Source organism: Ischnura elegans, chromosome 9 (assembly GCF_921293095.1).
Source record: "Ischnura elegans chromosome 9, ioIscEleg1.1, whole genome shotgun sequence".
In the NCBI taxonomy this organism is placed as follows: Eukaryota; Metazoa; Arthropoda; class Insecta; order Odonata; family Coenagrionidae; genus Ischnura; species Ischnura elegans.
In genome coordinates this window covers 57,446,248-57,467,685 of record NC_060254.1, presented here as the reverse complement: position 1 = coordinate 57,467,685, position 21,438 = coordinate 57,446,248, and the positions used below count along the sequence as shown (strand labels likewise).

General features: G+C 37.7%; 1 protein-coding gene across 2 annotated transcripts; it reads left to right on the top strand.

The window, feature by feature from the left end:
* The first annotated feature begins 129 nt into the window (after positions 1–129).
* On the top strand, positions 130–21,344 carry LOC124165101 (DNA fragmentation factor subunit alpha-like). 2 transcript variants are annotated; one of them, XM_046542390.1, is made up of 7 exons: positions 130–313; positions 459–493; positions 740–873; positions 1,313–1,478; positions 3,299–3,461; positions 6,678–7,011; positions 21,193–21,344. In XM_046542390.1, exons 3-6 carry the CDS (start codon positions 747–749, stop codon positions 6,993–6,995), a joined length of 774 nt encoding a protein of 257 aa, XP_046398346.1. In that variant the 5' UTR covers positions 130–313; positions 459–493; positions 740–746; the 3' UTR covers positions 6,996–7,011; positions 21,193–21,344. The 2 variants fall into 2 exon arrangements, with proteins under 2 accessions (XP_046398346.1, XP_046398345.1); XM_046542389.1 differs by lacking the exon at positions 21,193–21,344 and having other exon boundaries at positions 6,678–8,781.
* Positions 21,345–21,438: the final 94 nt, after the last annotated feature.

Genomic DNA, 21,438 nt, shown 5'->3' with positions numbered 1-21,438 from the left:
GAGAGTGTAGGTTCTCTTTAAAGAGGCGGCGCCTGGGAAAAGAAAAACGAGAACTAGTTTGACGTCACAGGGGCTACGAATGCGCGTCGCGCGCCTCTTTTGTTTGTTTGAACGGCTGTGAGACAGTTGGTCACAGTTGGAGCCCGAATCTCGAAGGAGCAAGAACCCGCAGCTCGGAAGCTTTGGGAGCTTCTACATCAGGTGCCTACCAGCAGAGTTAGAATTTTCTGCTCGGTTTACAGCATAATCTCCGTATTCAAATGAGTTAGTGGCACCTTTCGTCAGTATTTTATCATTCGTCGCCCGTACTTAGGTGAGTGTTTTTCCGTCAACACAACATATTTTTCTTGGATATCACTGCTTTTACAGTGTGTATTTGAATGTTATGACTGGTCTTTCGTATTTAATCGTTTGAATTGTTGTGATATAACTGGGTTACCCTTTCGTTACCCTTGCAGATATCCTATTGATTTTGCACGGCATGCGCCTACAGGTAGGTAATAATTATATGACCCAGTTACCGTGTGATCTAGTTGTAGGTCTAGCTCCAGTGACTTAATTTTCAGCTATTTCAAATTTTTATTTTCCTTCCAAAATGCGATTGTGTTGTTACGCCCCGCCCTGATTTTTCTCTGTGTATCACCTGTGTCACTTGAATTTTCTGATCAAATTCTGAATTACCCATTACATTTCATGTTAGCCCGTTGTTTTTGTTAAGTACTAACTCCATAATTTGCAGGTGAAGTATGGAGGAGGAGAGTAGCACCAATGATAACACTGCCCCGGAATGCTTGCCGTACAAAGTTGTAGACTACCGACGTGAGAAGAAGAAAGGAGTGGTGGCCTCATCGCTTCAAGAGTTGATATTTAGAGGTATCTAGCGTTACAATGTTAGAGTCTGCTTCTTTTAGATTAACTCATAATTGTTCCTATGAAGGATGTAGTGTCAGCCTTAGCAGTTATTTACGGTATTATTTTAAATCCATTTTGTTTATGCCAGCTAATATGCCTCAAATTTTTGCCCATATCTGCCCTCTTTTACCCAAAAAATAGGGTTATTTTAGATTTCGAATGGTATACTATATCCGAGATTTTTAATCGTGGTATATTTGTTGCAATTAATAAAAAATACTGATTGACAACCTGTGAGCAAGATTTCATATTGTGTGCTCAATGATCTCATTCTCAATTTCCAATATTATCACTATACATCACTTGCGATAGCTCAAGTGTTTCTTTTTGTCGTGAAAAACGCTTGGGAAAATGCCCAAGGAAATGGAAAGTGAGCTGATGGCGGTGGGTCATCTTGTAGGTCAGGAAAAACTCGGCTTGGACAATGAAGCAGAGGTAACAGTTGTGTTGGAGCAGGATGGAACGGAGGTAGACGATGAAGACTATTTCGCCACTCTCGAGAGGAACACCAGCCTCATGTTGCTCTCGGGTCAGCAGAGGTGGCTGCCTCCCGGAAAATTGCCCAGGTGGGTGTCATCATTTGTCTTTCATTGTACGTATGTTCTTATACTCCTGTGTTTACGGTCATGTGATCATAAACGACATCATGTCATGGCAAAGAAAGTTCTGTAGTGGCTGGTGCGTTTGAAGGTTCCGCGGTTAATTTACATAAAATATCATTGAAATCGAAGCCCAATGGTGTGCTCTGCTGAGGTGGTCTTTCAGTGAGAACTTGTACACCTTTCTTCTATCATTTTGTATTCACTCCATTCTTATTCCTTCTATCATGTCACTGCGCTATGTTGAGTGCTCCAGTAACCTACTTATTTTGCTTTTGCTTGGTCAATGATCTTTCATTTCCAGTCTAGTACCAACTTCTAATCAGAATTATTTTGTGCTTCATAGATTTTCTTTTATTAAGATTAATGGCTTATAAGCGGGGCAAGCAGTGATTGAAGTTATTGAGATAATCCAGAAATGGTCTTGGTGAAATTGAATAATAGGCTCTGAAACTTTAGTAGTGATACCTATAACTGCAGGCTTTCCAGTGTAATACCTTTTGATTAAGGTAATTAAAGTGTATTACTCTTGGTAGTGTTCAAAATGTTTAATGGGCCCAATGTGGTTTCATGGTTGAAGAACGTGTAGCTGTGAAAGTTGAATATGTTATGAGGCCCGGTTCATGCACGTTAAGAATAAGTAGTGAACCTTAGGAGGTGTAGTTCTTAAATTTCCCATTGATAAAAGTTTTGTAACATTTCGACCTCAACTTAGCATCTAAGTTGGGAACTCCCCCAAGTAAAGCTCTATTCATGTTAGTATGGCATACATTTGCTGAAAATCCAGATTGAAATAGATTTTAATATAGTTTCTTTTGTATTGTAATGCACAATCACATGAGTATGAGAGAGAGAGTGGTAGATAATGCATTGAATTTTGAATAGCTTTGTGCCCTGTTTGTGCATGTATTGCTGAGATTCTGGAGGTAATGATTTGGATACAGTGACAGGGTTCATTTTGGTCAGGAAAATAAAAGTGAGGACTGTGTGTCGTGGAAATATCAGGGAAATGAGATTATTTGAATTTCATTGGTCCATTATTTAATCCGTGGAGACAAAAAATGAAGTCTTTCCTATATTTATCCCTTTGAATACGTGAGTTGAATCACAGTTTTTTGCTTCGTTTGAGTGGAGAGGTGGGCGTCGCCTTATGGCTGGGCAGTTTAAGGTAAGGCGGACTTAGCACTGCTTTTTTTTATTCCCATACCACCAAAAACAGTACATCTTGGCAGTGACGTAGCCAGGGGGGAGGTCCAGGGGGTTTGGACTCCCCCCCAAAAATAAAAACACAATTACTTTGCTTCAGAAAGTATAACAAAATATTAAAAAATAGTAACTTTACTAAAGATATCTTTGCAAAAATCAAGTTTTTTCGATTATGCATAGTGTTAAAATTAGTTAAATACCCTTTACTTATCACCCTGTTTTTAAAATATTTACCCCCCTAGTTTTGGACCACCCCCGAACAAAATTTCTGGCTATGCCACTGCATCTTGGCCTTTTACATTGGGGATTATTCAGAAAGTGAGCAATTTCATGTGCACAAATAACCATGCCCTAGATATGGATAGCCAACCCAGGTTGGACTCAAAACCACAGCCTCTTCATACCCGATGCCACTGAGGCCAGCTTGGCTTCATTTCACAACATACCTTGCTGCATTTTCTTTTAATCCCATTACATGTATGACCACTTTCCCGTTGATATTTAGTCAGGAAAATAGAAGTGGAAAGTTGTTTTGAACGCTTGCGGAGTTTTGCTGATGGAGTGTTTTTCTCGCATCAAAGGCTGACGTCTGATCAGCTGGATGGCATTGGGGATGGCACTGGCTGTGACATTGGAGAAGGAGAACTCCTGGAACTGGTTGAAAGACTGCATCGTGATATTGGCCTGATATCATTACTGGGTTCTCGTGAGCTGGAATTGCTCAGTGAAATGGAGCCTGAAGAGGTATGTGATGCTGCTTAATTTTTCTCATTGCTCCCGAGTGCACACTATTTTTCAGTTAATTGCATTTACTCAATATTTTTTGTCATTATTTATTTCATTCTGACTGGTTTTGATGTTAACAACATATTATCATCAAATCAAATTAAAACTTTCATTCAGAGTTGGTGTCAAATGTGCATGGCAGAATAAATGTTGTTGTAAGAACTGGAAGTATCAATTTGCGCTAATGATGATGTGTTATTGAAATCAAAACAGAGTATAATAGGGTGGAAAATTTCTCATTCCATTCATCATATTGCTAAATATTCCACACAGCTCCCACCATGGTCAATTACTATATCCTCATCAAGTTACCCATCTCATGTGTCTATGATGACCAAATATTTAGTGTTTTGAATTCATGGCATCTTTCCAATTCTCGTGAAAAGCTTCAAGGCTCATTGTTATACCATTACTGTGTGCCTATCATACCCATGGAATGCATTGGAGAAGAAAAAAGTGGAGGGCGTAGATTCTTGGAGAGATTATCAAACAAGGCTTAATCATGAGACTGTGAATAAGTACTGTAGAAACTTTAATTAATGGATGTTAAATCTATAAATCCCCTCTTAATATGTGGCAAAGGTGCACTCCCGGCAATATCTCTGAAAGTATACTTTCATTTAGTGATGTCAACTAAATAAAAACTAAGTACCGTATTTCTCCGAATATAGTCCCCCTATGAAAATAGTCCCTGCCCCCCAAATTTTGAGGCTTCAGTTTCGGGAAAAGTTAAAAAAATGCATTTGAATATAGTCCCCCCCTTTACTTCTACCACAGGCATTTTTGGAAAAAAAGGGGGGACTATATTCAGACATATACTTTAATCAGGCTTCAAGAGGCCAAAGTGTTAGAATCCTCTTATTGTTGTCATGAAAAGCAATTTGTATTTTGTAATGTATAGTTTGTTAGGTGTATGCATTAGGTACTCATGAGCATTTAAGGTGCTGTAAAGTTGGTGGGTAGGCATGAGGCATGTACATTAAACAATACTTATCATAAAATTTTCTCAAGACTTGGATTCTCTTTAACACTATAGAGTTCAATTCTCTGGTGCTTAACCTGGATGAGCTGGAGATATTTTTGCATGAAATCCTAGCCTTTTTGTCTCCAAGATTGTGTTTCAGTGAAGGTTTCTCTGAGGGATGATTCTATTCGAGTGCCCTACATTAAATACTCCTTTCATCTTATTGTGTTGAAGTGCTGTTAATCAGGGGCAGATCCAGGAATTTTTTCTAAGGAGGGGGCATAAGGGTCTGACGGGTCTTCTCATAATTGAGATCAGTAACCCCCCCAATAGTTACGCCACTGCCCTACCCTGAATATGTGAAATTTACATGCTTGCAGCATAGTCTGGTGTGAGCTCTACCATCACCTATCCAAACCAACATTCTGGTTGAGTCAGTGGATGTATGTTAGTGACTGTGGTTTTTTACAAGTTCATTACATATTTATCAGCCAGCTATGAGTACATATTATTTAGCTGTTGTCATCATCACAGGCTGTTGACTCAGCTGATGATCTGATGATAAGGACTTTAAAAACAAATTGGTTGTTACTTTCAGAAGTTTTATACATTTTCACAAGTTTTTAGTTGCACACATTTATATTCCTATGTGATACATGGGTTTGAAAGTTTTTGGGGACTTATTTGAAATATGCACTGCCTTCATGAACTTACTTGAAACTTACAACTTGCTGAGATCTGTATTCTTTTTAGAAATATTGCATTTGATTGCAAAGTTGAAGCGAGACTTGATATCACTAAATATTGAAATGAGTTTTTTGTTCTTTCTTTGACCTCTGTATTTAATATTAAATTTTTATCGTGGAGTGTAGGTCTTTATAAATGGAAATGCAATTTTTTCAAGACCCTCACTCCAAGATACAGTTCTAATGTAAATATCAATTGAAAAGACCCCTAATCCCTTATTGAGTGAATTTTGAATGCGTAAGTGCTGCTCAATGCCTTCAGTATGTATCACCGATCCTTCCCTATCTATTACCATGAACATTCCATTCCCACGTACCTTTGTTGGAGAATTGCATTGTGAAATATATACCAGATTCTTTTAAATAATGAAAATCTTCCTTATCATGATTTTTGTATCATTTGAAGTCCTTTCTTATACCTACCTGTGATCCCTGGTGGTGAACCTGTTGTATGAGTTAAATCTCTTGTGGGTGGGTTTCTCATGTGATATTGGTCTTATGGTAAGGAGCAGATAATGGGATAACAGTTTTGCAGTGTGCATCTTAATTTGGTCTTCGAGTATAATGTACATACTTTAACCTCAGTGGTGTAAGATTATTCAAATCAAAACAATAAGTAGTCACACATAATATAATTAGCACCAAAATAATTTCTATAAAAATATAGGTTGAACATGAAATTGTACGTAAAAACTGTTGTGAGTAAACATTTAGTTAGTCTTCCAGCCACTGATCCAGCTTATATAAAGTGTAAAATATTTTAAACTTTCAGCATTTGTAGAGTCACCATTAACTCCATTCATAACGGAACTGTTATGATGACTGTGACATTTATGCAAAAGAATAAATGTATTGTTGACGAAAATATTGAGAATGAATAAAAACGAACAAACTTTGTATTAATCCACCAATTTATTTACGCGGTACGACTAGTTTCGACGCAGCTGCGTCATCCTCGAAGATGACGCCGCTGCATCGAAACTAGTCGTACCGCGTAAATAAATTGGTGGATTAATACAAAGTTTGTTGGTTTTTATTCATTGAAATGAACTACCACAAAGTTGAGCCAGTGACTATAGAGAAAATGTTGAGGTTGGAAATCATAATTAAAAGCCTTCATTAACACGTTGCGTACGGATGGCGAGAATACTCGTCATTTTTTCCCGAACGTTCTGGACGGATGACGAAGATTCTCGTCATTTACGTGCGTCAACCTAAACAATTTCAAAGCGTACAGTACGTATTCGTTAGTACGTTTTCAGTTGTTGTTCGTTGTTCATAATGAATTGATGCATCATAAAGTTTGATTGGGTAAAGTTATATTCTAAACATCAGCTTTTTAACCATGTTTAAACCAAAGGCATTACACCCTAATAGGTACATATTTCCCAGAATCGGCGTACCTAGGAATTTAAATACCCCGGTACGCAACGTGTTAATGTGACGTCTCTCTTACTCCCATAGGTGGTGCTGTTGGGACTTGGTCTTGGGTCAGGAATCAGCACGGGAGGTGCCCAGTGCCCTGACATAGCTTTTTTAGAGCACTTAAAAGAGGCAAGCGGGAGGTTCCTGGCGGAAAAGAGGCAGGCATCGGAAGCGATGCACCTCCTGCGCCTCTACCACCGTGCTAGCGTGGCAGGCTCGCACGTCATTATGGACGAACTGGACGGGAAGGGCGATCGTGACGGAGGTGGGGATGGAAATGGTGGAGAGGACAGTATCTCGCGGTGTCACCGGCCCTCTTCCATTCAGCCGGCCACCAAGAAGGAGCGGGTGAACTGAGAAATTTGAGTGGCAGGTTAGCCGATGTCCTAGGTCGCCATCGCAAGGCCTTGTCAGCCATGTATTTATAAAATTTGGAAGTCATTTACTTTCGTTTTGATCCTCATTCGTTTTTGAAGAAAGTTAACGATCTGGTATTCCTTTATGTTGGATATTTATTTTGTTGTGATTATGATGTGTGGTAAGTAGCATTGGTAGTGATCGAGTTTATGTTGTGATATTCATCCCTATGGAAATGATTCCATTACTTATAAGCTTGAGTACTTGGAAAGCGTGTCTTATTTTGGAAACTCTTTAAGGCATTTGCAAATTAGCCTTGAGGGTATCATAGGATGAGGATTTAATAACTTTGATCCTCTTAGAGTTCTTGGCAACCATGCTATAGCATTGGGGAAAAACATTCTGAAGCAATATTTTCCTCAATTTTCCATTTCAAACACCTTGATGAGAGATTCAAATACTCAGGAAGAAAATGTGCTGTGGTATACTAATGTCTGTCTGTGTGTGGTTTTTGCGTATTTGGGTGCCCAACTCCATGTGAATCGGTGTCATCATGATATTGTGATTTTTACGTCTGATCCAAGTCATGCTCTTTTGAGACGCAAGTGATCTTTAAGAGAGACTCTTTTTACGCATCATGAGAGCTGAGCTGATCATGGCTCTCGACTTAATCTATATCAATGTAACTCTAAGGAATGGCGGAAACCTTAAAAATTACTGGCCGAAGAAATTTATGCAGTGACAATCTACTAGCCGTTTACTGACCGTCTATGAAGGGAATGTCTGAAGGTAACTGGGGAAAATGATTTAGCCTTGCTTCTCAGAATCTCTTTTTGAGTAAATGCAAATTCCTGGAGAGTGAATTTCCACATCAGTGAGTGGGGATTTGCATGATATATTCTTTCCAATAGATTGCTCATTAATGACTTTGAAAAAATGCCTCACATTTTTGTGCAGGATTTTGTTTGGTAGGCTTAGTTCAAAGTGCGCTACTTTAAAAAAATGCCACTAGGATTTCTGTAAATTATTCCTGCCTGTAAATGGTCTCTTTCATTGTTTGAATCTTATTGTTCTTTTAGCGTCCATAGAATGGATATATATCTCAGTTGTTCTCTTTGAAGTTAATTAAGGGCCTCCTGCCTTTTCTAGGTCTTAAACTTGCTTTTACCCCTACTTACCCTGATCCATTGTACATAATCATGAGAAGTTTGTATATATTTTTTGGACATAAAACTGGATTGGTCAATTAAAAGCAACTGTAGTGTTGGTAACATATATACAAGGAATTTGTGTAATATTTTAATGCAATATGTAGTTGCAATTTAGAATTTTTGTGTGGCCTATTGAGTAATGTAAATAGTTTGGAGTATGACATTAGGGAGTGTTTGCTATGTACAAGATATCTGCTCGATCGTCAGAGTTCTAATTATTCTGTGGGGTTATCTTTTCATCGTCATGGTATGATTTTTGTGCAATAATTACGTGGCCCCTTGCGCATGTTGTGTCTACGTCACAGAGCAGCTGCGCAAGTCAGCCGTGGCTCACTTCACTAAATTGATGAACCATATACGGAGTTGGTACTAGCGGTGCTCATTGTGTAGTATCCGAGTGCCACTGTGAATAATGTAATAATTGACAATTGCTCAACTGTTTACCTGAATTCCTCTGCCCTGCAGTGGTAACAAAAATTTATAGGACGCTGAATTAGTGAAGTTTTGCACTAAATCATAGACTTGCCAGGGTAGTGGTTTATATACATATACAGCCTGGCAGGTTGCAAACTTAACAGTGGCAAAAATTTGAACGAGTGAGGAGGATTTTTAAAGTGATCAAAATATGTCATGATTTATTGATGAATGAATCATACCATATTATATGTTCCTTGACTGTTATCAAAATATATATATTCATAAATATTCATATATTGTTAATAACAAAAGTTTTTAACCAGTACTCGGTGTACAGAGGGTTGTATAAAGTTATAAATTTGATATGGAGCTAATTTTTACGAAGCCTTTTATCCTAGTGGCCATGATTATGTTTCATTGCTGTTGATAAACTCTGGATTAACGATTTACAAACTAAGAAACCATCTCTTGGAGTGGGACGCAACCAAAATAACAAACTTGAGACTTACCGTAGAAAATCAGCATACCAGAGGGTGTCCAGTGACCGGGAGAATTGGGTGTTATCATGCGTGGATTTTTATTTCTTGAAATTATGCATGAATTATTCATGAATTTTTGCACCAACCTGGATTTTCAAAAAAATTTATTTCAAAAACATTTCACATAAAATCTTGCCAGTTCAACACCCATTTTCTGGCATGATTTACGTATACGTATGCTTTACAAGGTATTGATTACATTTTAAATTGCAATTTGTGAAAATATATATTTATCTATATCAGTGGTGCAGCGAGGGGGGAGTTTAGGGGGGTTAAAACCCCCCTCAAAGCTCAGAGAAATCTTTAAGTTTAATCCATTTTACTTAATTGAATTGATATTACTAATAGAATAGTATAATGATTAATAAAATATCCCTCTGAAAGCCGTAAAACTCACCATTTTGAGCCATTTATCTTAAAATTCCGCAGTTTATTAATCCCGCACCTACTGCTTATCCTGGTGGGTATTCCATACCTTCACACACCCCAGTATTAGTTGCACCTAAACCCCCCCCCCCCCAGCCTTAATTCCAAGCTGCGCCCCTGATATATGTAACACGTTAAATTGTGACGAATGTCTTGAGATGCCAAGAGAGACATTCATAAAATTGAGTTTTAAATTTCTTTTACTTATCGTAAGACCTATGTAAGAAGGTAAAATAATATCATTCATAAGTATTGAAGTAATTTTGGGTGTTTTAAATTTCTTATCAATCACAGTAATTGTGTAAGATTAATCTGGAATTTTATAAAATGCCTGGAAAACCTGGACTTATGCATGAATTTTTCGGTACTGATTTACTGGACACCCTATACTATTCTAAATTTTTGTGGTGAAAATATTGATCAATTTTTCTGTATATATAGTGGCACATGAATCCAATTAAAAGTAACACATGTGTGTGCAGTATTACTTTGAAATCTTTAGATTTTGTCGTTAGATAATTACTAGTCTGTAGTGAGTAAACTTTTGTGGGTAAATACGATAGAAAATCAATTGCTGTTTTGTAGCAATGAAGTGATTTCATTAACGTGGAAATTCTTATGATTGTTGGTGCTCCACACAAAGCTTGAAGGTCCTTAGTTTGGTTCACTTCCAATAAATATCCCTGTGAAGCAAAAGGATGGATGGTCTTCTCCTTTTTGTTGCAACGAGTATTTCAGTTGTATATTTCGAGGTAATTTTCTATTTAAAATCTTGACCTTCTGTCTAGAGTAAGTTAACTTGGCAGAGATCATTTGAGTCATGAGTGCCATGTTTGAGTGATTATAAATTTCAAATTTTTCTTGAATTTTGATTTTTTCTAAAACATATTCTCAGCTTTTTCATTTTGCTAATTGAGCGAATTTTTATCCAGGTTGATTTTAGGTTCTTAACTTGTAGTAGCTGAGGCAATTGAAGGAATATTTTTTTAAATGAGTGAAATTAAAAAAAAAAACATAAATTCAACTTCTTATGAAAACTGTCCACTCCTTTTGATGGTTGATTTGTGCATTGTTGCTATGGTCAGAGATAGCCTTTACATGCAAGATACAGAGAAAATATCATCACAACGGTCTCCTTGCAGGCAGCATGTTTCTTTGTGAGTGTCCCCTTCCAATGAACGTTATACTTCAATATTTCAGCCTCTATCCGTGATTCAAGTGAGCTTCTGTGGACTTATGCATTTTTAAGACTCTCCCAAGCAATAATAGCTAATCTTACCTCACTTCCTTGGCCAGTGAAATCATAGTATTTCCAGCAATGCCTTACAACTCTGTTCTATGTCCCACCACTTAAAGTTATGTCTATGCATTCATTTTGGGATACCTTTCAATTGTACTTCAATGCTTTTTCAAATATCAGCAGTGCTCACTTTTTGATTTCCTTTATTATTTTGATAAAGTTTCCTTTTAGCATGCCTCTCAGAAAACTTGTTTGAAATCATTATCTGCCATGTCAGAGGTGTGTCTGTTGTTATCTACATGGTAACACAGGAGTTTAGTGATTATACTGCCTGCAGGAAGTTTGATATATGTAATAGTCTCCATGGAAAAATCTTTTGTCTTGACCTTGATTTGAACCTGGATCCCCCATTTTAAGCTCTGCTGCCCTGCCACTTGAACTCATAAAGCATCTTCTCCCTCTGCAAAGTTTCATGGAATTTATATCCAATGCCCATAAAAGCCATAGAAATTCTGCAGAGGAATTAGATGCTATGTTAGCTGAATTGGTAGAGGACCCGTCATGAATTTGGGAGACCCGAGTTTGAATTACAAACAAGGCTTCTGATTTTTGCTTTGTGGAATTTTATAGCATAATTTGTATTTGCTAATGACTCTGTAAAGTTGCAGCAATGGTTGGTCGGTGGTTATTTCCTTGAATAATTGTTATGGCCATTCTTAAATATGCGGAATCGGTTTTCTGAAGATACATCACTTTCAATCACGTACATTTCCCTCCGTAAATCCTTCCTTTTTATCCAGCAGTGCTACTATGAGTTAAATAAGGGCAATTGAAATTGTGTGTCGTAAATTCATGAGTGAGCTGATACTAAAATTAAGTGCTACTACTGCATACATACCTCACAGTCAAGGTTACGCCGTCCCATATTTAAGAGCATCTTGGATTATATTTTTTGCTGAAAGTCACTGTGCAATTTCAGAGCTTCACTGTAAACCTGCAACCATTTATTTATTTTCAATGCAAAAATTTTGTTGTTTTTTTTATCATTTTGCTTCCTTATAATGTAGTTTGTTTATCCTTTCTTTACCAAACGATCATTTTATAGAGCATCTGAATTTACTTAAGCTGTCTTTCACTGCTAGGCTTTTAGGGTGATTCTGCTCATACACACTTGACAATTTCTATCTGCATAATTTAGTTTTATATCAACTTGAGAAGAAATTCATTTGTCTCATTGTCATAATTGCCTCAAAGTGACATAATCATAGCCACTGTAGTCAGGGTATTGTTAGCGTAGATTTGTCCCTATTTGTAAATGGACTAATTATGTATCTCAATTGTGACTGTTGTTATTAGATAATGTTAAGTGGAAATACTTATAATCTGTTCATGGAACATCTAATACATGGTTCTAAAGTCTTAACGGTATGTATCAAAGACGAGAGTTTGCATGTACAGGCATTTTGCAGTATTACAAATTCTTAAATTGTCTGCATTGTATTGTGAAGTATTTGGTTCTCACACGAACTCTCTATTTACTCTGGTGAGAGTAGCGACATTATCTTGCGGGAAAGATAAGGACAGTTTTCTTCAGTTTCTCTATCAGTCCCATTTTGATCTCTGTATTGTCATGTGTGAAAGTTCATCTTGCTTGTATTGATAGCAAACCAGAGCTCATCTGAAGAGTTGATTATGGTGGGTAATACTAGATTCCACATTTTAAAGGTTTTTTTCCAATATTCTTAGTATGTACCCTTTAGAATGGTTGAATATTTTGAAGTCTTGGTATGAGTCAGATGAGCCAATTTCGGCATCTGTTGATCAGAGGAGTGAGTGATGATAGTTTGTGGTCAACACTTTTGGTTGCCTGGCTACCCGTGAGCGCACGCATCAACGCCAGCCCCAGTCCTGCGAAAAGGCATCAGGTGTCATTCGGCTCGTAAACACTGCCAAAGAAATCTTGCAAAGAAGAAAGACTGTGAATTTGTGTGGCAATGCCTGCAGATGATATCGATTTGTAAACTTTTAAATTTGTAAAAAATGCAAACTTGCCAAAAAATCTTCCAAAAATTGTTTTAAAAAAAAAGTCTCTTTGAGAAGTGCCTATTCTGACTGGTTGCTATTGACGCAAGTGAAATGCCGCCTCATGCCTCGGAGAGTGCTCTAGGCACGACTGGAATCGACTCCCTCTGCGTGCGTGAATGAAGAGGTGGGACCAGCTGTATGTGTACTTGGATTGGTGCTGATTGGACGGTTTGGTGCCAGGATGGTGGCTCAGCAGGCTCCTCCCCAGAATCAGACCTCTTTAGAATGGTGCATAGCTCTGTTAAAAGCTGATGGCTCTTCAGTGGGTGAAGCAACCGGGAGAAGAGGGTTAAGTGAACATAGTATAGATGTTTTGTAGACGGGCTTGTAGCCAGAAATTTGCTTCAGGAGGTACTTGAGTGGTATTTGGGTTATCTATGCTGGCAATTTTTTTTGTCAATTCCTATCCATTGGAAAATCATAAATTTCATAAAATCAGCTATAAATTGCATTTACATAATGTTGAAGTTTACAGTCGTTGTTGGTATTTACCATAATTGTCCTTTTTCCTATGGCTTTAACCTACAAAGGCATATGTTTCCAAAAAATCCACTTGATTTTCCAGAAAATTTTGAACTTCAGGGCACAGGGTTAGTAGTTTATATCAACTGATTCAGAGGATCGGAGACCCTGATCTCAGCTCAAATGTTCAAAAGAAAGTCAGAGGGTTTACCTAAGGAGATGTATGGTGGGCTAAATGCTACATGGGAAAATTTTTGGGGGCTACATAGTCCCTCCCTCAATCCCTCAAACAGCCTTCCGAGCTACAGTTCAGTGGAGAAGGCAAAAGTTCCCTCTAAACCTCAAGGGGAAAGGAAGGGTCTTTAAGCTGGTCATCCCAAGAGGGCTAATTTGCAGCTGTTTATCTAATGTAATCATGTATCATTGAGGTGGCCGCAATTCTAAGCATTCTCTATGTAATCCCAAAAGAGATTATTCACTTTCACCACCACCCCAATTCTGTGCAATTCTTCAAAATAGACTTGCCTGCTCCAAAAATGCATTTTTTCACATGTGCCATTAACTTTTAACAGAGCTCTACCCATGGCATCCCTTCTATTTCATCAAAGTGCTCATTTTAATCGAGTGATTTTACAATGTCAATTCACTAATTGCTCGCTTAAACCTTGAAGCATCATTAGTTGTTGATACAAATCATTTTTTTCCATCAGTAATGATTTTATGTTATCATTCCTGTCTTCTATTGAATAAATTATCATGCTCCCAACTTTTTCTTGCCCATGATCTATCTTTTATTTGTAAGAGTTCTTATGCCTGTAAAATGAATTACTCTTGCCTATGGAGTGGTTATCTCACCAAACATGAAATGGTTCCTTTCGCTTGTTCCTAAGTTAAGTGCAAATCGGTATGCGGGTTGCGAATTCTTTTCTAAGATAGTTTAATACATTCGGGAAAGTGTACTGTTAACACTGCCAGCATAATCACAACTGACAGATGGTATCTTCCTTCCCTTCTCCATGTCCCTCAAATTAGAGGATGTGTCTGACAAACGTCCTCTGCCTGTATTTATCTGTACTTATCACTACCGTTCCTTAGGTGTAGTTTCTTTGTAAGGATTTGCAGTTGTCAGTTTTCTGTCATCATTCGATAATTTCTGTGAATGCCTATGAATGAACTTATGTTCCATGGCTTTTATGTACGCTCAAGGAATTTTTGTACTCAGTGTGACTCACAGTTAAATAAAATATTTGTTTGTTGCACTTTCATCAAAAAGATGGATTTGAGATCTTTATTTTTGCCTCATCAGAGTTCATATTTTTACATTTTCTCACCATGCTCTTGCTCAAGTGCTCCATCTACCCCTATCTATCGCCTTTTTACTACATTGTATCTCCAGTTCCAATGCTATTATGGCTTATGTAATCCTACCATTGTCAAACCCTATAGTCTTACTTCAACTGAGGTGATGAGCCTTTCTTGAATGATTTTTGTGTTGCTGATCACTTTCTTGGAATTTAAATGAAGCTATTGTTTGGTTGGAGACCATAGAGTATTGATCACTTTATCTTAGACCTCAAAAAGTCTTACAAGATGATAAAATAGCCTAATAAAATTCATCAAAGCATATACCACTGCAAGTTTTGTTGATCCATTCTAGTTTTATTCACATTCATTGTCATGCAAAAAACATTCCCGTAGATAAGGAATGAAACCATAGACCTTTGCTGTTCACCACTGATAATGGGTGCTTTGAAAACCATTGTCCCCTGCCTTGCCATCCTTAATGGAGTACAAGGGGCTAACAGAGAACACCATGAACCTCTGTAAATTGCCATAGGAATCAAGGAACTTGGATAATGTAGTGGTCAGCTCAAACCTGGATAGCTGAAGGTTCATGGTGTGATTCCACATTCAGAGGATTTTTTTTCCGATGGCAACTATTTTGAATTTCACCACAATTCATACAGCGAGTTAGAAATATGTCAAAAGATTCGTGGCACATTACCGAACAATTCCCACAATAGGGCACCTCTGATAACATTTGAATATGGACTTTATATTTTTACCCAACAAACAACTGATGACAGACAAATCATAATGTATGGATTGAAGTGATCAAGCAATCCAAGTCTGTTATGGATATATATTTCAATATTTTTCTTTTCCTCTTGTGTTCATTGTGAAATTAGTGTGAGCTCATCACACTTCAAGTGTTGGAAATTGGGCAAACTGAGCAATTGCTTTGGGAACAAGATGGGCATCTTCAGTGAACATATTAACACGGTATCTGGTATCCTGAAATACTCGGGGACTAGTGGTCTTCTGGAAAAATTGTGGGAATCCAGCGAATGTCCAGGAAAAATCAACTGTGGTTGAGGACGTCAAATCTGGAATCCAGAAACCCTGAAAAGCAGAAATCCGGAACGTTTGAAAATTCCTCTGCTTAGTGTTTCGACTAGCCACTTTGTGGCACCACTCTCCTAGCCTTGTTCTGGGATGAGTAGAAAATTAGCACACTCTATGAACATACGCTAACAACCTAGGCAGGGACATGTAGGGACCTCAAATATCAAGCACGAGAGCCGGAATGCATTGATAAATTAATTAATTAACAAAGCATGGAAGCATATGCACAGATTTAGTCTGAATAAGGAAGGTATCAATAAATATCGTAATCTTCTAGCAAATACTATTCAGCGTTTGAGCATGAAGAAAAAGATGTATTTATTGCTCGTTCTCATCCAGTATCAAGCACATATAGTTTATTCTGCAGAAGCTACAATAATGATTTGACATATATTGCATTAAAGTTATCAAAAAAAAGGTACCACTTTTTCTGCATGTCGAAGACCAGAATTCCTGAAACCCTTTGGTCCCAAGCTTTCCGGATTTGAAGTCCTCGACTGTATTTCTTAATTTGGTTATACTGGGACTAGACATGGTGATAACTTTATGGAGTCACCCGCATTAGGGTAGTTTCCTTCATCAAAGGAAACAAAAGGCATTGATTGCGAATCATTACCCACCATTAGTGTATTCATAATGTACAGATTATTTGGTTTTATAAATACCGGTTTAGACGAATGGCAGTGGTAAATTTTAATCGCATTTGAAAAAGGCCAGATTGGCGCCCATGCGATGCCACTCCACGTGACATCACAGGGACCTAGTTTCTGTACGGGTAGATAGGAGTTTTACATCGTCTGAGATTACCAATGCATGCATGAGGCACAGAGCTCGGCGAAACATGTCTTAATAATCACCTATTAAAACTGCCTATGGTCGGAAAGTTTTCTTCGTTTGATAAGGAATTAATAATCCTTATTTAAGCCAAGCGCTAACAGCTAGCAGGGTACTCGGCTACCTGCTAGCATCCTGTGTCATGTCAGCGCTCAAAGCCTCGCCCCAAGGTCACCTCACTTGTGGCAGCGGGAACCAGAACGACGTCACACGGAGATTTCCCGGCATTCATGCTTAGCCGTCGCGTTTTCGCGCGCTTAAAAATTTTCACTTTTAATTAAATTGCAAAAATAGATATCGTCATTTAAAAATCTAAAAGCGTGAAATATGTACTCCAGGAGTAATAATCTTTCGATTTACGCAAAAAAATAATTAGGGTGACTAGCTTATGTGGATAAGTTTCTATTATCTCAAGATGATGTATGTACATAAACAGCTTTGAAATGTCTTAACAACTGTTCCTTTGGTCAGCCATTTCCTCTTATGAATAATCCCCCAAGATGCTTAAGTTTGGGACTGATTAGTACCCTGGTAAACAAAACAATTTCCATGGAAAACCTATGAAGCCCAGGTAATTTTTTTTAATTGGGTGGTTTCCTTCATCAAAGAAAACGAAAGGCATTGATTGCGATTCGTTACCCACCATTAGTGTAATCATAATATACAAATTATTTTGTTTTAGAAATACCAGGTTAGACGAATGGCAATGGTCCATTTTTATCCTCATTTGAAAAGGGCCAGATTGGCGCCCATGCGATGCCACTCCACGTGACGTCACAGGGACCTAGTTTCTATACGAGAAGATAGGAGTTAAACATCGTCTGAGGTTACCAATGCATGCATGAGGCGCAGAGCTCAGGGAAACATGTCTTAATAATCACTTATTAAAACTGGCTAAGGTCGGAAAGTTTTCCTCGTTTGATAAGTTATTAATAATCCTTATTTAAGCCAAGCGCTACCAGCCAGCAGGGTACTAGGCTACCCGCTAGTAGCCTGCGTCGTATCAGCGCTAAGCCTCGCCTCAAGGTCACCTCGCAGGGCTGCAACGGTAACCAGAAATACGTTACGCGGAGAGATTTCCCGGCACTCATACTTACGCGTCGCGTTTTCGCGCGCTTGAAAATTTTCACTTTTCATTTAATCGCGAAAAATCGATATCGTCATTTAAAAATCTAAAAGCGTGAAATACGTACTCCAGGAGTAATAATCTTTCGATTTAGGCAATAAAAAAATAATAGGAAACCACCTTATTGCTATGCAATGGACACCTCGATTAGATTGGGTGGAGCTTAGAATAAAATTAGTCATGGAAGATGCAACGCAGTCAACTTTTGATCACCATGATTTTAATTATACATTTTGGAGATTACTTATATTCTTTCTCTTCCTTTAACAGTTGGATACACTTTTCTGTGGAAGAAAATAAGTTAAACATTTGAAAGTTTAATGCTCTCAAAAGAAAAGCAAGTTGGCACCCAAAGACTGCTTCATTTATTTTCATATAGTCATATTAGAATCTTTGAAAATTCATCCTACCCAAGAATATTAATTAAAGTTAAAAGTCAGCGCCAGAATCCTCGAGAAATGTTTTTGAATGCTTTAGAAATTAGAGTCCTAAAAACATTCAAATTGTATGTACTTGAATACTTAGGTGCCTCAAATGAAAATTAAAATATGAACTTTATGTTTTAATTGGTGTTTGGAATAAATTATTTAACCATTATGTTAAGGGAGTTTTTAAAAATGTAAGTCATTTCAGGAGAAAGAATATTTCAGGGAAGTGAACCTGAATGTGTCAAGATTAATCATGGAATGTACATAGTTTCATGAATGGAGATAAGAAGAATAGAGAAATAGCTTTCAATAGCTTAGCATAGAATTGAGAAATGGCTTTTGGTTGTTTATTTCGAAGAGCCAAAATGTGTCTGTTTTTCTACTTACATAGACTCTACCCTGCCGTGCATAGAATGAGAAATTTTTGTAGTTAATTGCACCTATGATTATATCTTATTTCCTCCTTGTAATTAGCTTTCGTAAATTGCTGTTGAATTAGTTAATTTTCATTAGTGAATTGTCTTAAAAAATTGTGCTTGAAATGGTCAAACTTGGATTAAATGAATAGGAAATCCATGGTATGTGGTTCTGCCAAACTTGTATGCTTAGAAGGTGAGGTTTGGTGCTATGGACTCGTTCAACAATTATTATTGTTTTTGATTTTGATTGAGTTTGAAGAGTAGTTAGACCATTATTTTTCTGTTTTAACTCTTAGGCTGCGGATTTCATGACTTTAGCTGCCAGCTAGTGCAGAAGAAACCCCCTGCCATGAGGGCTGGTCTGGTAGAGCTAAGCCCCTTAGTGATCCTTATGGTGAGGGAAAGATGCCAAGTGCAAGATATCCAGGTAGCAATAAAAATTTTGGGTAAATACCGCAGTCAGCGTGCAATCCATATAAAAACGTTCCCACTCTCTAACGGTTAAAATCCATCACATACAGGCACATTTATTTCCAATGAAAAAGCTTTTCCGTGACCATAGATCACAGGACCCATCCTTTTCTGAATTACATGCTCATTCCCATCATCCGTTTTTCCTTTTGCTTATTCCATCACTTTCGGTATTTACAACTGTTATTCAATTCAAAGCCAAGCATGGCGTTAAAATTGATATTATCAGCCATGCATTCTGATTGGCTGAAGGATGGTGCAAAGTATGGTTTCAGCAATGGAAAAAGGGATGCAAATCCCATCCCTGGAGCCATCAGGGAAAATTAACGCAAGAAATGATCATTTTTTTCAATCATCGCTGGAGCTGTCCCTCCAAAGGGATGGTAAAAATGATCGTGTTATTCAGGCTTGAGACAAACAATTTTGGATTATTCCTTTTTAGGTTGGCCACCCTCATAGGCGGATCTAGGTGGGGGCGGTCGGGGGCATGTGTCAGACCCCCCCAGACCCTTAAAAAATATGCAAGATTTTTTATACGGTCCCATTATCATTGCGTTTGTTTTGTATTACGAGGTATCCTTGTGCCCCCCCAGAAAAAAATCCTGGATACGGCCTTGCTTGTGCCCCCCTCAAAAAGAAATCCTGGATCCGCCTCTGGCCACCCTAACCCGACTTGAGCCTTCCACTTGAGGCTTAGAGCGGAGGGGAACTTCTGCGTTCCCCTCTGAACAACCTATGCAAAGAGGCCAAAATGAATTCTTCACTTGAATAAAATCTGGTGAAGCCACATTTTTACTGCTGTGTGGAATTTGAGGATATGATTATGTTTATATCCAAATATTAAATAAGTTAGTTGTGAATTTTTTTTTAGTATGACACCACTTATTTGCCCTTCTTATACTTTTTGAGGATATAGCGATGCACTTGGGTGATGAATTATATTTATTTAAAAGGAATTGAAGGGATGGTGTTTTGAGATATGCATTCATGGTCAAAGTTTGAAGCCTTGGTTTACAAGTTCATTGAAACAAAGTGTGCTGCATAACAGTTTTAAGCTCTCTGCATTCCTTTTCTAATACATATTAAAATGCTATATGCATATTAATGTGATGTTATTTCATTAAGGTAAATGCTATCGCTATGTTACAAGCAATTAGATTCGATAGTAAATATATTGTTAGATATTCACATACTTCACAAATTTGTTGAGCTCTTACTTTCTTAAACTGTAATTTTATTGTTGATTCTTGTAAAATAAAACTGATATGTATTTATTACTTTACTGCAAGGGTCATATAATGGATACATGAGATTAAAATGAATTGCAAAGGCTCGGGCTTGAAGTGCCAGGGGCGCAGCTAAGAATAAAGGCTAGGGGGGGGTTTCAGGCGAAATTAATTATGAGGGTTTGGGGGTGTGACATACCCGCCAGGGTAGGCGGGAGGAGCTGGGGCCCTCCACCATAAAAAATAGTGATAAATGGTTCTAAATGGTGAGTTTTACGGCATTCTGAGAGATGTTTTATTAATCCTCACACTAATATATGTATAAGTAATATCATAGGTGGATCTAGGGGGGGGGGGGCACGTCCCCCAGACCCTTAAAAATTATGCAAGATTGTTAATGAGGTCCCATTATCATTGTGTTTGTTTTGTATTACGAGGTATCCTTGTGCCCCCCCAGAAAAAAATTCTGGATACAGCCTTGCTTGTGCCCCCCCAGAAAAAAATCTGGGATCCGCCCCTGAGTAATATTAATCCAATTAAATAAAATATATTAAACTTAAAAATTTCTCTGAGCTTTGGGGGGGGGGGTTTATCCCCCAAAACCCTCCCTCGCTGCGCCACTGTAAAGTGCTACTTCACTGAATATGTATACATATGTATTTGACGCAGAATGACTACAACGTACATTAAGCCCTAGTGTTCATTTTTATTAATCAATCGTCCAGAGGGTAATGTATTTCAAAAACATTAACATTTTGTGAATTTTGTTGTTGATGTATCTACCCTAGAAGGGTTTAATGGTACTATATATTTTGATGTATCATATTTGCATTTTCACCAATAATGTATAAATGTGTATCATTTCTTTTATATTTATCTTTACTTTTACCTGTCTATTTTTCTGAAGATACCCTTCGTAGCAGACTTCACCGCATTGAAATGTGTGTTGCAGCAGTGTGTGACCTGGTCGGAATAGAATGGGAAATTCTTTTTGTTCTTCCACCTAAGAAACCTTGTTTTTTGACTATCGTTGCCTTAAGGTATTTATTTCTCTTATTTTTTATACTCCTACTCATTTACTATTTAACTTGAAGACTTTCAAAATATAAATATTTCTTGTGACTTAACTTCTTCTAAATATCTTTTAAATCAA

Bases quoted from the DNA above. Each gene is read 5' to 3' on its own strand.
- LOC124165101 (XM_046542390.1), top strand. From the start codon at position 747: ATGGAGGAGGAGAGTAGCACCAATGATAACACTGCCCCGGAATGCTTG. The intron at 874-1,312 runs GTATCTAGCGTT...GTCATCTTGTAG, and splicing joins TCAAGAGTTGATATTTAGAG to GTCAGGAAAAACTCGGCTTG. The intron at 3,462-6,677 runs GTATGTGATGCT...TTACTCCCATAG, and splicing joins GTGAAATGGAGCCTGAAGAG to GTGGTGCTGTTGGGACTTGG.